The sequence below is a fragment of the Argiope bruennichi genome, chromosome 5 (assembly GCF_947563725.1).
Source record: "Argiope bruennichi chromosome 5, qqArgBrue1.1, whole genome shotgun sequence".
Classification (NCBI taxonomy): domain Eukaryota; kingdom Metazoa; phylum Arthropoda; class Arachnida; order Araneae; family Araneidae; genus Argiope; species Argiope bruennichi.
The window spans coordinates 90,797,152-90,812,117 of record NC_079155.1 but is presented as its reverse complement, the minus strand read 5'-3'; the positions used below and the strand labels follow the sequence as shown (position 1 = coordinate 90,812,117).

Here is a 14,966-nt window from a genome sequence, read left to right as displayed (position 1 = left end):
CAGTATTTTCAAAAAAATATTAACTGCCATCTATCCTCCCCCATTTCATAAGAAGACAGGTTGGGGCTTAATTGTTTAAATATAAACATAAATAAGCCTATTGGCATAAAATTCGTTTCACATGCTTCAGCTTGCTCAACTAAAAATCATGATTACCTTCTTTAATTTCCAAGAATGTTATTTGCAATCATAATCCCACCCTTTTTGGTGGATTTGAATAATTTAAATGCATAAACCCCTTATAAAACTTTTCAATCAATAAAAACATGCTACTGGCTGTTTCTATGATTGTTTAAACCCTTAGTATATATCTTGCCTATTTAATTTGTACTCTTAAATCCGTTAAACAAAAACCTTTTAATAGGATTAAAATTCTTCTGTAATTTCCGAAAATTGTTACTATCATCGCTCTCCCACCATTTTTTAAGTGTGTAGGTTGAGACTTCTTTGTTTATATATAAACATAAATACACCTTTTATAACGAGATTCATTTCATATGTTTCATCCTGCTCAAATAAAAATTAGGATTACCTTCTTTAATTTCCACAAATGTTATTTGCCATCATAATCCCATCCTTGTATGGATGCGTGGAGTTATGTCCTTTAAATACATTAACTCCTTATAGCGTTTCGATAAATAAAAACCTGTTACAGACGGTTAATATCTTGCGTAAACCCATAGTATACATCCTATAAATGATATATACTGCCGTTAAAATAAAGATTTCATTCTTGTCCTTGTAAAATACAAATAATCGAATAACTTGTCAGACGTTCTTTTAGATACATTATCTAATTGATACATGTAGATACATTATCAATGACATTATCTAAGGTCATTCGTAATCTAAATTTTAAAAACTTCTTAAATGTAGTTTAAGAAGTCTAGATAATGAAACAAATGCTTGAAAATTTTTGGAAATCAGTTATTTATAGATATAGCATATATCCTGAGTAGTCTATATCTACTTCCTCTCCCCTTCTTACTTATGATTACATTTGCATGAATCAAAAACAATGTTTAGAGCGCTTCGCAAAAGATCTATAATTAGTCTGGCATTTAAAATGGAATCCATTTACGTTTGGATATTATAATAATCATGCAAATAACCCAATAGAATCCGAGTTAAATGATCTAGTAATGGTAATAAAACTTATCTCTCTGAAATAATATAATTTTTCAAATGTTTAAGTGCCATTAGGAGCGCCATGAGAAATAAATTCTATGCTTCCGGTCCCTTTCTGTATGACGTAATATTTAAGGCTGTTAAAAATTTGGTCGTAAAAAACGACAATAATGCTTTAAACGTGATTTATCTATTCAGTGATCATCCCATTTATTACAGAACATCATATTCAAACTTTTAAAAGAAATGGAACGCACAACTTTCTTCTTCGCCATAATTAACAGAACATGGTATTTCAACATGTTCTCAATGGGTTTGAAGATAGAAATCTCCAATTATGGGAAAAGGAAATTTTGCTTTAAAATTCAGTTGCACTGCATATCGAAAAAATTATAAATATGGCTGCCTAATTTGGAAAATACTTTTAAACTTGAAAAAAAAAAAACACTTCCTTTTTCCCAAGAAAGCTGAGTGATTTATCTTATTTATGAGAATACTTAAGGAAAGGCAATATTTTTATATTTCTAAATCGCGATTACGGTTGTAGAAAGTTTTTTCCCCCATGCAAATAGCAAGCAATTACAGTTTTAAATGTGAATATTTGATCATTAGTAATGCATTTGCGCAATAAATTAGCATTGTTAAATATTTTGTTTTATCACATTTGTTTAGTGCCAATGGCATTTAGAGTCTAAATTACTCAGCTGTTAATTGTTACTGTTGCTCCATTAAACTTTAAACATATTTTACAGAGCATTAGTAATTTCAAATAGATCAACAATTCGAGTATTTGCGAGTTTAAATTTAAATGTAGTTTAGCCATTGTAAGATTAATAGCCTAAAATAGAATTTTTCACTTTCAATAATCGTATTTGCTATTTTATTTGCTTTGGAAAAACTTCATTTGGAAAAGAAATAATTAATCACTTCAAGTGGCAAATCTTAGAAAATACTTCTGAATTTTTTGCTGCACCTGAGATTATTAAAAAATAATTAAGTTTATCGTGCTTATGCGATAATATTTGAATAAAGACCATCATTTGTATTTTAATTATGTGGAGGTAGATTAATTTTTTAAAATTTTCTTTGTGATTATAGATAATTGCAAATATATATATTATTTGTATTATTAGAATAACTGGAAGACCGGCCCTGGCTCAGGAGTTTTTTGCTTTGTTTTGTAAGATCGTGTTTTTTCGGAGAAAATATTTAATTACGAATCACATACTGATTACTTATGGATAGTTTTCAATCTTATTTACTTGTGAAACTAATCATTTAAATAAAAAATATATATATATGAATGCACTTAGTTTAACATGTTATTTGAAACAATCTGTTATATAACCGAATTTATTTTACATTTTATCTATCCTGACTTAGATTTTTGTACTTACACTCAATTTTATCACGGAGAAATCGGGCCCGAGATGGCGCTATATGTTATTGTCAGCATTCGAGCGATTAGGAAAAGGCTCTAATAGTTATAAAAAAACATATTTGCATGTGTAACATCTCATTCTATCAGGAAAGACAGATATATAAATAAACTTAAAAAGCAAAAACATACCTCAATATAAATTTCATCCAAATCGTTAGAGCCGTTTCCGAAATACACGCAATAAATTTATAAATATATCTTCAAGGAATACTCGTTTAAAGTTTTAGGATAGGTAGATTTTCATTTCATGAATATTGCAAAAAAAAAGCATGTATATATAAAGGATTTGATGAAGAAAAATCCATGTATAATTTCCAAATTTTAATTAATTAAGCTTTTCATGATTTTGAACAATATCCTTTTTGCGCAATAGTCTTTTTGAACAATATACAATGTTTTTCTTTGATCAGAATGGACTATAAATTTGCATTTTTGAAGTACAAATCACACAAAGGTTGGTTCGTATGGATAATTTTATTTCTCAGTCACCAGCAGAAATAATTCTATATTTTATCGTGCTGTATATTTAAAATGTAGCGAGTATATATTTACTGAATTCAAATTTTTAAATTATTAATAAAGGACATTTGAATACTTCATATGTGATAAATTGAAATAAAAATCTTTGGAAAGGTAAACAAGGAATGGCTAAAAATTAAAAATGATATTGATCTGTAAATGTATAATAACTGACCAATAATTATGAAATAAATCATTCAATAAATAGTTATTCAAATGTGCTATAAATGTATGTCAAAAAATGTACTATAAATTTACAGTACACATGATGTCTTCCAAAAATATAAATTTTAGCTAGTTATCGATATATATTTATTGTTTGAAAGAATAGATTTGCACAAATCATGATGTTATATAAATATTCTTAACGTAAAAAAGGGAGTATAAGATTTTATACTATAATTTAATACAGCATGTTTTATGTAATAAAAATTTTATTTCCTCAAATAATCCAAACATTATTTGAATAGCAATGCAATGATAAGCATTTCATTATTATTATTATTTAGAAAGAATAAATTATCAGAGATATGTTTTAAAGTTTTTATTAATACAGCTCCATGCTTTTTAAATATTAGAAAAATAATAATACGATACGTTATGTTTCAAAATTATTACTATAAAATTAAAAAAAAAATGTGAAAATGTAGTTCAGATATATCTTTATATAAACCTGAATATATTATTAGGATATATAAGCAAACACTGTAAATAAATAATTAATTAATCAAAATCTCAAAACAGCAACGTATTCCTTATATTTTTAGATAACGAAAATATATTTAGTACTTCTTTATTCTTCTACTTTATACGAAATTTATAAATTGAAACACTGTCTATTAATACTTCATTTATTAAAATTAAATTTTCTTAGGTTTATAAATCATTTTCGAAAGATGGATTTTTAAATGTAGTAGGATACAATCTTTAGAAATAAATCTTTATTTTTTGTAATATTAATTCACTAAATTTTAGACTAAATATATCCTTAATTTACTTGTTTGATCCATAAAAACTGTGATTCTTAGTAGAGCTATTAAAGAAACAAAGAAGGACACAAATGAAAATCGCTCAACGGGAAGAATTGAATCCAGTGAGCATGAATTTACATAATTCTCTAATGGAGCATTGAGTAATTCCTATAATATGCTCTTAATTTGACATTGCAGTCAAAATACGTTTTACTTAAATGAAAGTGAAGGGAAGTATTTATTTTCTAAGCTGAATTTTCAATTTAAATTTATTATTCGAATAATATATGCGTTTTTCTTAGAAGAGAGCGGCATACAAAAAACTCAATCTTTTGCAAGTTTCTCAAAATAAATATGCATAACATTCATTGTGATTAGTTTGAAAGTCACTTAGAAGTTGTAAATTATAAAAATTATTCGAAAGGATTAATAATTAAAATAGTTAAATAGAATAATCATTGATATTGCTTTTGCCTAATTATTATATATGTTAAGCAGTTTAACAAGGTTAAAATATTGCGAATTAAAATGTTTTCGAGATGAAAATTACCTTAAATGTTATACACTGAAATCTAGAAAATAACTGCATTACACTTTACTAAACTAGCTGTTAATAGGATAACAAGTCTTTTATAATCTAACTAAAGGGATATTATATATTTAAGTAATAATTAATTTGAGATTAATTTTAATTTCTTTTTATCACAAATAAAAATTAAACATTCAATTTTGGGTTTAAATACAGATTAATTTGAGACATTATTTCCAGTATATTAATAAATATAAGTTGAAACAATATATATGTCCATGTTTGTTTAATTATATGTAATTATAAAAATCTTTGTTGATAGCTGGATTAATATTTTAGTTCATATTTTGATATTTGAGTGTATTTTGTTTTCGTAAAATATATATATTACTCAATTTTAACTTATTCAATAGTATTTTCAACAAAAAAAACGTGTATTTTATTTTTATAATTTGCTTATATTTCTCACTTAAGTACATATGTATTCGCACGTATATTTAAGGATTTCAAAGGATCTATAAGAACGAAATTACAAACTCTGATAACATATTGTCGGTTCACAACTAATAGAACTAAGGAAAGAAGATACAAAGGAATGAGTTGATGGGATTTTGTTCCAAAATATAATCTTCGTACGAAGAAAAATTACACATATTAACACAACATTATCATATAAAATATGCTGATTACATAATGATATTATTATTTATTTATTACTCAGATTCTTTTAAAAAAATAAGAATAAAGTAACTCATTATATTTGTTTTTCCTTTGACTTAGACACTTTGAAATCGATTGAAAAACTGTCAGTCAATATATCTACATTTCGACTGATGTTTTTATAATTTGATTAGCATACATATCAGTACTAAATTACTAAAAGCTTCTATAAATCACATTTATTCTGAACGAGATTTCTCGTTTAATATATTTCGAAATATTATACTTACAACAGTAAAAATAATATTTATTAAACGACTCAAAGACTATATTTTTACAACTTATATGCTTTGCATACTTGCTTTGAGGCATTCATTATGCGATAGCTCAAAGACACATGATTATTATATTCAATATTCCGGATCAATAGAAAGGATCACACAGACTAGAAAAGTAGGGCCTTGAAAAGAAATATTGAAGAAAACAGAAGAAATTTACTGAAATGTATAATCCAGTCCCAATCAATCAAAAGTAGTGCAACTGTCTACTTAAGAAAGAAATTGATTTATAGAAGAAGCTTGTTCACAATTCAAAAGTCAGAAGAATGTCTTTGTTGTATTAATAAAATGTATTTATTTAATTTTGTTATCAATGAAGATAATTGTAGATATAACGCATAGCAAAAAATTATACATGTTATTATTAATTTCTTGAAACATCTTTTTTTTCATAATGCTGAATAATATATATATATATATATATATATATATAGTGAATTTAAAAACACAATATTTAAAAACACATGAAGGGTATCACGAAATTAATTTGCGAGATTTGAATTGTCTACCATTCGTGCTGCAAAGTAGTGGCAACCCTATTAAGAAACATCAAACAGCTGACAGTTTAGGATTAGTAAAAATGGAGCGTTACACGATAGAACATACTATTTTCATTGAACAGCAATATTTAAAAAAATAATGAAAGACTGGATGCCACAGTTCGAAAACTTGAGTATTTGCACCGTAAATCATGTGATTTAACACCGCTGCATTTCTTTTTATGAGGTTATTTGAAGTCAAAGGTCTATGCCAGCAATTCCACAAGCATCAACAGAAGAAATTAAACTCTGCATAAGTGAAATTCAGTTACATTTATGCAAAATGGTCAGGGAAAATTTCGACAAAAGACTGCCTATGTGCCAACAATGCCATGGAGACCATTTGCCATTTGTGCTTTTCGATACATAACCCTATCCTATGTGCTTTATTATTCAATAAAAATATAACAATTTAAAGAAAAAACTGTGTTTTCAAAATTTAATTTTAATTTTGCGTTAACACGTTGTTTTATTATGCAAAGTTCCATTTTTACAAACCCTAAACAATCAGCTATCAAATGAGTTTTAATAGGGTTGTTAACACTGTAAAGCATGAAAGGTAGCACATTCAAATCTTGTGTTAATTTTTGGACGTCTATATTATTACATATGAACAATAAACATATATTCATATTCAGGATGTTGTAACTTTAGTTGGCGATAAATCGCCAAATGTGACAACCATCTGCATTATTTTCTAATAACCCTATTTTAATTAGTTAAAACTATCCCTGAAACAACAATCTTTATTGATTAAGAAACAATATTTTAACTTGTTTTGTTAATTTCTAAAAAATCGTTGTGCGAGTTAGGCAATAATACTGTTATTTCCAAAGGAAATACTACATTACCAGAAGATTGATAGTGGACAAACTATACTGTGAAAGCCGACTCCAAAATAAAACTACATTAGATATTTCAAAAGCTATAGTGTGAAAGCCGACTCCAAAATAAAAAAAAAGGTAACTAGCCAATTTGTAGCCTTTACATTTTGAGGCTTCAACAATTTGTTGCCTTCACATTTTGAGACTCCAGAAACATCAAGCGAAAAAAAAATAATGTTCTCACATGATAAAATTGGAATAAAAGTAGACTTAATAATTTAACTATAATTTTTAGGTGATTATTTTTTATTAAATTCGGTCAACAGGAATCGGGTTTTAATCGATAAGAAAAAAAGTATATTACACAAACCTGCATTTCGATAGCGTTTATTAAATACTTCTAAAGACTGATATGAATTTGAAATCGATAGATATTAAAAAGTTAAAAAAAAGAAGAATTACACATTCCGTATATCCACTTTTAATATCTATTTGAAAATTTGAATTTCCTTCAGTGACGTAAGAAATATGAATTAAACATACAAAAACGAGTTAGCTTAAAATATCTAATCTAGTTGAACTCATTGAAGAAAAAGATATTTAAGAATTGAAGCATTTTCAGCCATAAATCCATTAATGTCTGAGTGCAGAAGAAGAGTTTTATTCATTCGTTCTTTTTAAATGACATTATAAAAAATGAATAAAAGTTTGTGGAATATATTTATGCGATTCTTCACTAACTTGTTTCATTAAGAAAAATGCATTGTTAATTAATGAATTGCTAACTCCCACGCTCTTAAATCATCTCCTTTCATTCCAAAATACCTGGGAAAAATAATACGAAAACAACAAATGAGATCTTACAAATATTTTTGTTAAAAATATTTTTCTTTCATCTTCTTTGATGAAAATTTTTTCAAAACTTTTAAAAAAGCATTTTAAATTTTACAGAAGAATTGTTCGAGCCTAATTATTATATGATCTCTAATATCCAGCATAATAGTGACATGGAAGAAAATATATTATTTAATAAATGAAGGATTCCATTGAAATATATACATAGAGGAAAAATACGAAAATTTTTATTTCAAATTATGCAAAGTATTTTTCTGTTATTAAATATTTTTATGCCGGTATGCTTTTAGAAATTGTTTATACCTGATTTAAGATCATTATATGAAAAAAAAATGGAAAAGAAGCCAATAATCTAAAGCTTTTTTTTTGTAAATCGTCTTCTTATAATAATTATTAAATTAATAAATAATTCTTATATTTTAGGCTTAATATAAAGGCATAAAATATTACCATGCTTACAATGTGCAAAAGAGACAAATTTTTTTTCTATTTTTATCTCTTATACTTCTTTAAACAAATAATTATATGTACAGTCTTTTTTTTATATTTTTTAAACAAATCATTACTATTTACATCTAAAATTATATTTTGTATTGACAGGTTTAAGTGTTTGTTTTCCGACAGCGGAGACAGCGATTCTAAAATAACGATATTTACAATATTTCAATAACTAAAAATTATTCTTTCGAAGATGCTAGAGTAAATATTGGAACAGTTAATTAACAATGTGAAATATGCTGCAGAATTTCTTATGAAAGTTGCAATATATTGCTTATAAGTACATACATTCAATAATTTTATCAATAACGAATATTTTAATAAACACAGGAATATAAATATTTACACATTTTGTATTACTTATGAGTTTCAAAGTACAATTATAAGTGTGATATTAAGTAATAAATGTGTACAGCAATAATAAACGAAGAATAAATATACGCAATAATTAAAAATACGTATGATATGCTTTTTTCTTTGTCCTTTACATGCTTTGATTGGAAAATCTTTATAATATATATTTCAGTTTTTGTCTTTTTGCAAATATAAAGAAATCATATAGCCGTGTATAATTGTGTACATTGACACATTTGGAGAATATATACATTTGCAATTTAAGCGATACGTAAAACCTCAAATATATATAATTCATTGTTTTTCTCATTTTTTATAAGGTTGTCAAACGGTCAGACATACCGAATGCCTCGAACATAACTCTTGTTTTGTCTGCTTCAAACTATGAAATACATCATAATTCCAAGTTTGTTTATTTTGTATAGTGAAGTTCAATGAAATTTAGAATGAACTTATTTGGAATCGCGTGCTTTTAGTTAAATAATATGAGTACCAAGCAAACTATCACCTAACACACTATATTGTTTTTGCGTTTAGTTACTTCTAAAATATGTATTTGAATAGAGATTTCATACATATTAAATACTTTAATGTGCTATTGATAGAAGTAATGCTTACAATTTTGTTCCAACATCACACGCAACGGGTAATATCTATATATTTAAGACGAAGAATTTGATCATGACTATCTATAAAATAATGAAGCAAGTAAGTAATTTATAAAGTATTCAAGAAAAATATTGCAGTAAAATATTTTCAACTTTCTTTTTAGAGCCCTTTCTATTGTAATTTGTTTATATTTCTCGTATATGAAATATAGATAAAAATTGTATGAGACAAAATATTGGAACTCGGAATATGGAAGAATTTCCACGTTCCAGAGCTCTCTAAATTCGAAAAGCACATTTTTGACATTAGATTTTTCTATTTCTCCGTTAACACGTCAACTCCAAAACTTATTAAGATAGACGGTTAAAAGTTGGCATGTTGACAAAAAGACAAATTACATGCTTCTGAAAGTACAGACCGATAGACAGTCAAACCGTATTTGGATTTGGCTCAAACTTTGGCAGGAATCTACACTATAGATGTTAAATATGGGTACCTAATTTTATTTATTTAGTTCTCCTCGTTTTGTAATTATCGCGTTAAATTATATTCGAACAACCGGACAGACAGATTTCCTTTGAACAGATTTTACTCAAAATTTAATAGAAATATGCAAATTTGGTATAAAGACCGGACATCACACTTAAAATGTCTAGCTCAAATCGCTTTTGAGTTATCTTTGTCACAAACAGATGGACAGATAATTTCTAAAAAATGTGTTTTTCGAATTCAGGGTGGTCTAAAACATGGAAATTCTTCAAAATCCCGAGTTCGAATTTTTTGAAAATTACTATACTTTTTGTAAACTATATACAATATAATCTATTGCATGAATTTTTGGAAATGTAATTTACAGCTATGTATTTAATTGGTGAAGTAAAACTCCAATCATTTTCAATATCGCTACTAATATTTCATTTTGATTTATTTCATCGCTAAGGAACAAGATATGAAAATTCTCTTATTTTCCATCTTCTTACTAATTAGTGTAGATATTTGTCTTATTAATTCGAATAGATTTCGGTATAAAAATTACTTTTAGTAAAACCTTTGAGATTTTTATGTATTTATAATTATGGTTTAACTTCAGGACCAATAAATGGGGATTTTTTTTAATTGACATGTATTTAAGTACTGAAGATATTTATCATAATTTAGTTGAATGTATATATTGGAAAAATTCATAGTATAATGCACAGAAGAGTGTAAGGCTTCTATAATAACAGTATGGGTTATGCGTCAATCAAAATTTGTAGTTTAAAATTCTTTTGCTAAATAAGCCATTAAAATGTATCTTTACAAAATATTTAGGAAGTCATTAAAATATATCTTTGCAAAATATTTAGCCTACATTTAAATATTTAGCTAGCACCTAGCCTACGAAAACAAAAGACGACTGATTATCCTTAATAATCGATTATACTTATGGTAATCGCAATGATCATAACATAAATACAGCTACGATGATCTACATTGGCTCGGCAGCTGTCTTCGTTTATTTTAAAATGCTAGTGAGTAAGTTTCAGATAATTTCCTAATTATTTTCAAATTCCATTATTCGAAAAATTTTCTCATTTTCAACACTTTGATAAATTATGTGTGGTATCTTGAAATGCTGCTTCATTTTTGTATCTGTTTGTCTTATAAGAATAATTTTTTTAAAATATGTGCATCAGAAATGACAACGATACACCGCCGTGCTAAAAATAAAACGCTAAGATAATATAATAGCTAAAATAATTGATTGATCCAAAATTGAGTTCCCTAAAGGTAGGTTCAAGTAGTTAAAAGAAGAAAGAATGCTCCTTGAAGAATATCGATGACTTAAATGATACACAATCTGCTCACAATACCGATTAATTGTTTTCATCAAATATCGATTCTCTTAGACAGCATAAGATTGGGTAACTCCCCATTATCGTATATTTGACATAAAATATATAAATATTCTTTTTATTAAATACAAATTATTAGATTGTTTGTCTCTTTAAAAAGGAGAACAGTCATTCGAAATTGAATGAAACCCAACCAATTCACAAAATGAAACCAATTTATACATTCATCTCATTTGAAACGAACTCAATAGTAAGTAATATTAAGTACAACGAAAAATTAACATGCTATTCGGAATATTTTCAGAAAAAAAATGGAATTCGGAAAATACATATTATTGAAAAAATACATTAATGTATGTTTCAAGAAACCTGGAAAATAAATTCCTTAAAAGAAATAACTAATTAGGAATATATCGGATAAAAGAAGACAGAAGAAAAAATATAAATTCAATAAAAAAATTCCCTATATATATATATATATGTATGCAAATTAAGAATTATATAGATCACGACAAATGATAATGATTCCCGAAGCATTAAAAAAAAGCCAATTCAATACAATCGTGTAAGGTAGAATGGGATAAACGTATCTAAATTGTTTTTCAAAAAGTTGGTTTTTTAGCTAATACTTCATATTTACCTAATAGCAGTTCAAGTTATATGATATTTATTTCATAGATTTCTGAAATAGATATCACTGAATATAGTTCACATAATCTATATATTTTATCTATGTTTTATTGTATCTATCAGTATGGTTTATTGTATCTATCAGTTTACATATAATCTAGAAAACCTACTAACTAAACTGGATTCTTTTTTCATTTATATCGTAATTTATTTGAAATCAAATATAAAATAAAGCTAAGCTAAGTTTTAATTTTTATTTGACGCATACTAGAGTCCAGTCGGCATTGTTATTATTCAGCTTCGATAAATTATTCCTGAAAAGGTTGCCGTTTTTTGAGACAGTAAACTTTTTTAAATACCGTAAAGTATGATAACTATGAAAAATAATATCTGACAAATGGATATGTTGTACATCATTATGTAATATGTTTTAGGTCTTTCATTTTATATTAGAAAATTTGCTTTCAAGATTATCTAAAATGTATTTAGAAATAAAGATTAGGGCATTTGTTTTTATCAAAATGTATACAGAAATATTAATTATATATGAAATATTTATATATCGCAATATATATAAATAATTCATTCACAAAAGCTATAGTAACATTGGATTTACATAAGAAATATGCCTGTATGTATTTATTTAAATCCTTCTGAGTGTTTTCTTTCATTAATTAAATTTCATAACTTCATAATTAGTATTTTTCTTTTACCAGCCGTTTTAAAAACCATTTCTTGGAAAGAAATCTTCCTAGAAAGAAAGTATTTCTAAATTCTGTACAAATGATGCCTATATCCCATTTCGAAGTAAATTTTCATATTGAAAGATTTGAGTTTTCATACAATCATGTATAGTATTATGTGACAAAAATGTTATTACTTTGCCTAAAAGTAACCGGAAATGTGTATTACGCGGCTGCCATTATTTATCCGCGAATTTTCAATCCATTCCACTATAGCTTTTCAATAAATTCTTATCTTCACCAATCAGTTTCAGTACTCTTAACGGAAATAATATTGGTACAATTTATGCTCTTCTAATACAGTAAGAAATCCAAGATTTTTATAAAAATCCAAGTCTTACCTTTTCCCACTATTATCCAGACCAGTGTCAATGCGTACTTCCAAAGCATGTTGAAAAGTAATAGTTCCTTCTATCAGGCAACTCCATCAGCTGTGGGATGGTTCTCGGAGCCGCGAGTCGAGTGAGCCACGATCCCTATGATTCGAACATTTGAAGGCACGCAGAGCCATCTAGGGGGAGCTTTTTATTTGGGGGGTTTCGGTTTCGGATAGAAACACGCGACGAAATTGCTGTTTCATGATTTCGCTACACGAAATCATTTATCAATGGTTGTAAATGCTTTAGAGAATAAAGACTGATATCAGACAAGTAAAGTAATTCAATAAAAGTCCAAGGAATTATTGTTTCAATACAAGTTGACAGAAGTAATTTTTCTAGATAAATAGTTTGAAGGACATTTATTTAGTGGCTAGGCGTCTTTAGTGACCAGATGGTTCAGAGTAATATAGATTTGTTTTTAATTTCAATTAAATTTCCAGAGAATTTCATAATTTCCTAAGGTATCTGTCTACGTGCGAAGACAAATTTTTGAAAAAACTGTTTAATTTTCATTTTTAGTTTATTTTTTAGGTTATTGCAATTCAAAACAATGAATAATACCATTTAAAAAGTTTTATGTAATTTGCAACTCAGTCAAATGGGGAAATTTGGGTAAAAAACTGTGAAAATTGGTGTAAAACGCAAAACATCCTAACAAGAATTCTAATCAAAATTTTCAAATTCTTTTTCTACAAAATATAGTTAGAGCTTTAGTGAAGGCAATGAACTAGGATCTAAGAAATATTTGCATTTATAAGAAAGTTATAGCAGTTCGAGTATTTCCTAACTGAAAATTTATCAAAATTCTTATGCATAAACAACATTAATGAGCTCTAAATAAAAAACTATTCATCTCAAAACTATAATCCTAGTTCATTGCCTTTAGGATAGTATAAATAACATACATACAAAATTTCATTAAAAAATATTCATAATATTTTGAGATATCATGTTTTGCGTATCAAAATTTTTACAAAATTAAAGTTCCTCAAAAAATGCATTTAAAGTTTTTAATTGTGTTTTATGAAAAATATATCTCTTCATTTTTATTAATATTCACCACATTTATATGATACACCTTCTTTGTTAACAATTTTATCTGTTTTCTTCTTTCTAACAGCTCTTAATTTTTTCCTGGCAACTTTTGTTGTACCCAATGACTGCCTTTTTGACGTGATGATTCTTTCTTTATCAAGAGAAAGGAAGTGTCTCAGGGTATAATCCCCAGGAGTTATTCCCAGTTCAAAAAAAATTGCCAAGAGACCATAAAATCCATCATTAAAAATTATTGCAGTTATTGATGCTCCCAAACGTAAAGTCTGTAGCTCCACAAATGTGTTTTTGGGAATTATTGTCCACAAAAGATTATTGAAGCTTTCATTGGCATTTTGAGTCTTACCGTGTAAGCATTTTTTCAATAAGTTTTGATCGCATAGCTGCATATATGTTGGCTTAATGATTTTAATAATGTTCTTTGGAAGACCTGCATTTGTTTCTTTGAATTTTTTTCCACAGGAAATTGCACGTTGATATTTACACCAACTGTCCTTTCCTGTTGGGCACTGTCCATGCATGGGATGTTTATTATTAGAACATGTGTGAGCAAATGCAGCAATGGTTGCACTCTGCATTTGCAATAAATTCCCTGCATTAGCTCTAATTGCTATCCCATAGTAATTTTGCAACTTATTTATGAAGGAGTCTGTTAATTTCCCTTTGCCACCAAGAGATTTATTCGATGACTTTAATTTTCTCAAACGAGTGCCTACTCGCTTTTGAATATGGCCAATGCATTCCAGTTTTGAAACGGAATCTTTCCCATAAATGTCTTTAACTGCATCATAGCCCTTAGAGTCACCATCTCCATAGTATTGTGAATAAATGAGTTTACGACAACTCTTGGAACGCTCAAATATTCTGTAAGCACCAAGCACTTCCATACTTCCAGATGAACCCTTATGATTTGCACACTGATGTTTTGATGCACATGATAAATTCAGCTTTTTCGTGTGACACCATTGGCAAAACTGAGACATCACTTCAATATCCAGCACCTTACCACATGTCACAGAGATTGCACTCACTACTCCATTCAGTGATGAAAACACATTCA

At 27.2% G+C, this 14,966-nt stretch overlaps 1 protein-coding gene across 1 annotated transcript in view; it reads right to left on the bottom strand.

The window, feature by feature from the left end:
- LOC129968899 (cell adhesion molecule 2-like) overlaps positions 1 to 12,918 on the bottom strand; it is a 177,988-nt gene extending 165,070 nt beyond the window's left edge. The window contains exon 1 of the mRNA XM_056083234.1: positions 12,815 to 12,918. Coding sequence (XP_055939209.1) covers positions 12,815 to 12,863 — 49 coding nt within the window. The 5' untranslated portion in view covers positions 12,864 to 12,918. The remainder of the gene's footprint in view (positions 1 to 12,814) is intronic.
- Positions 12,919 to 14,966: the final 2,048 nt, after the last annotated feature.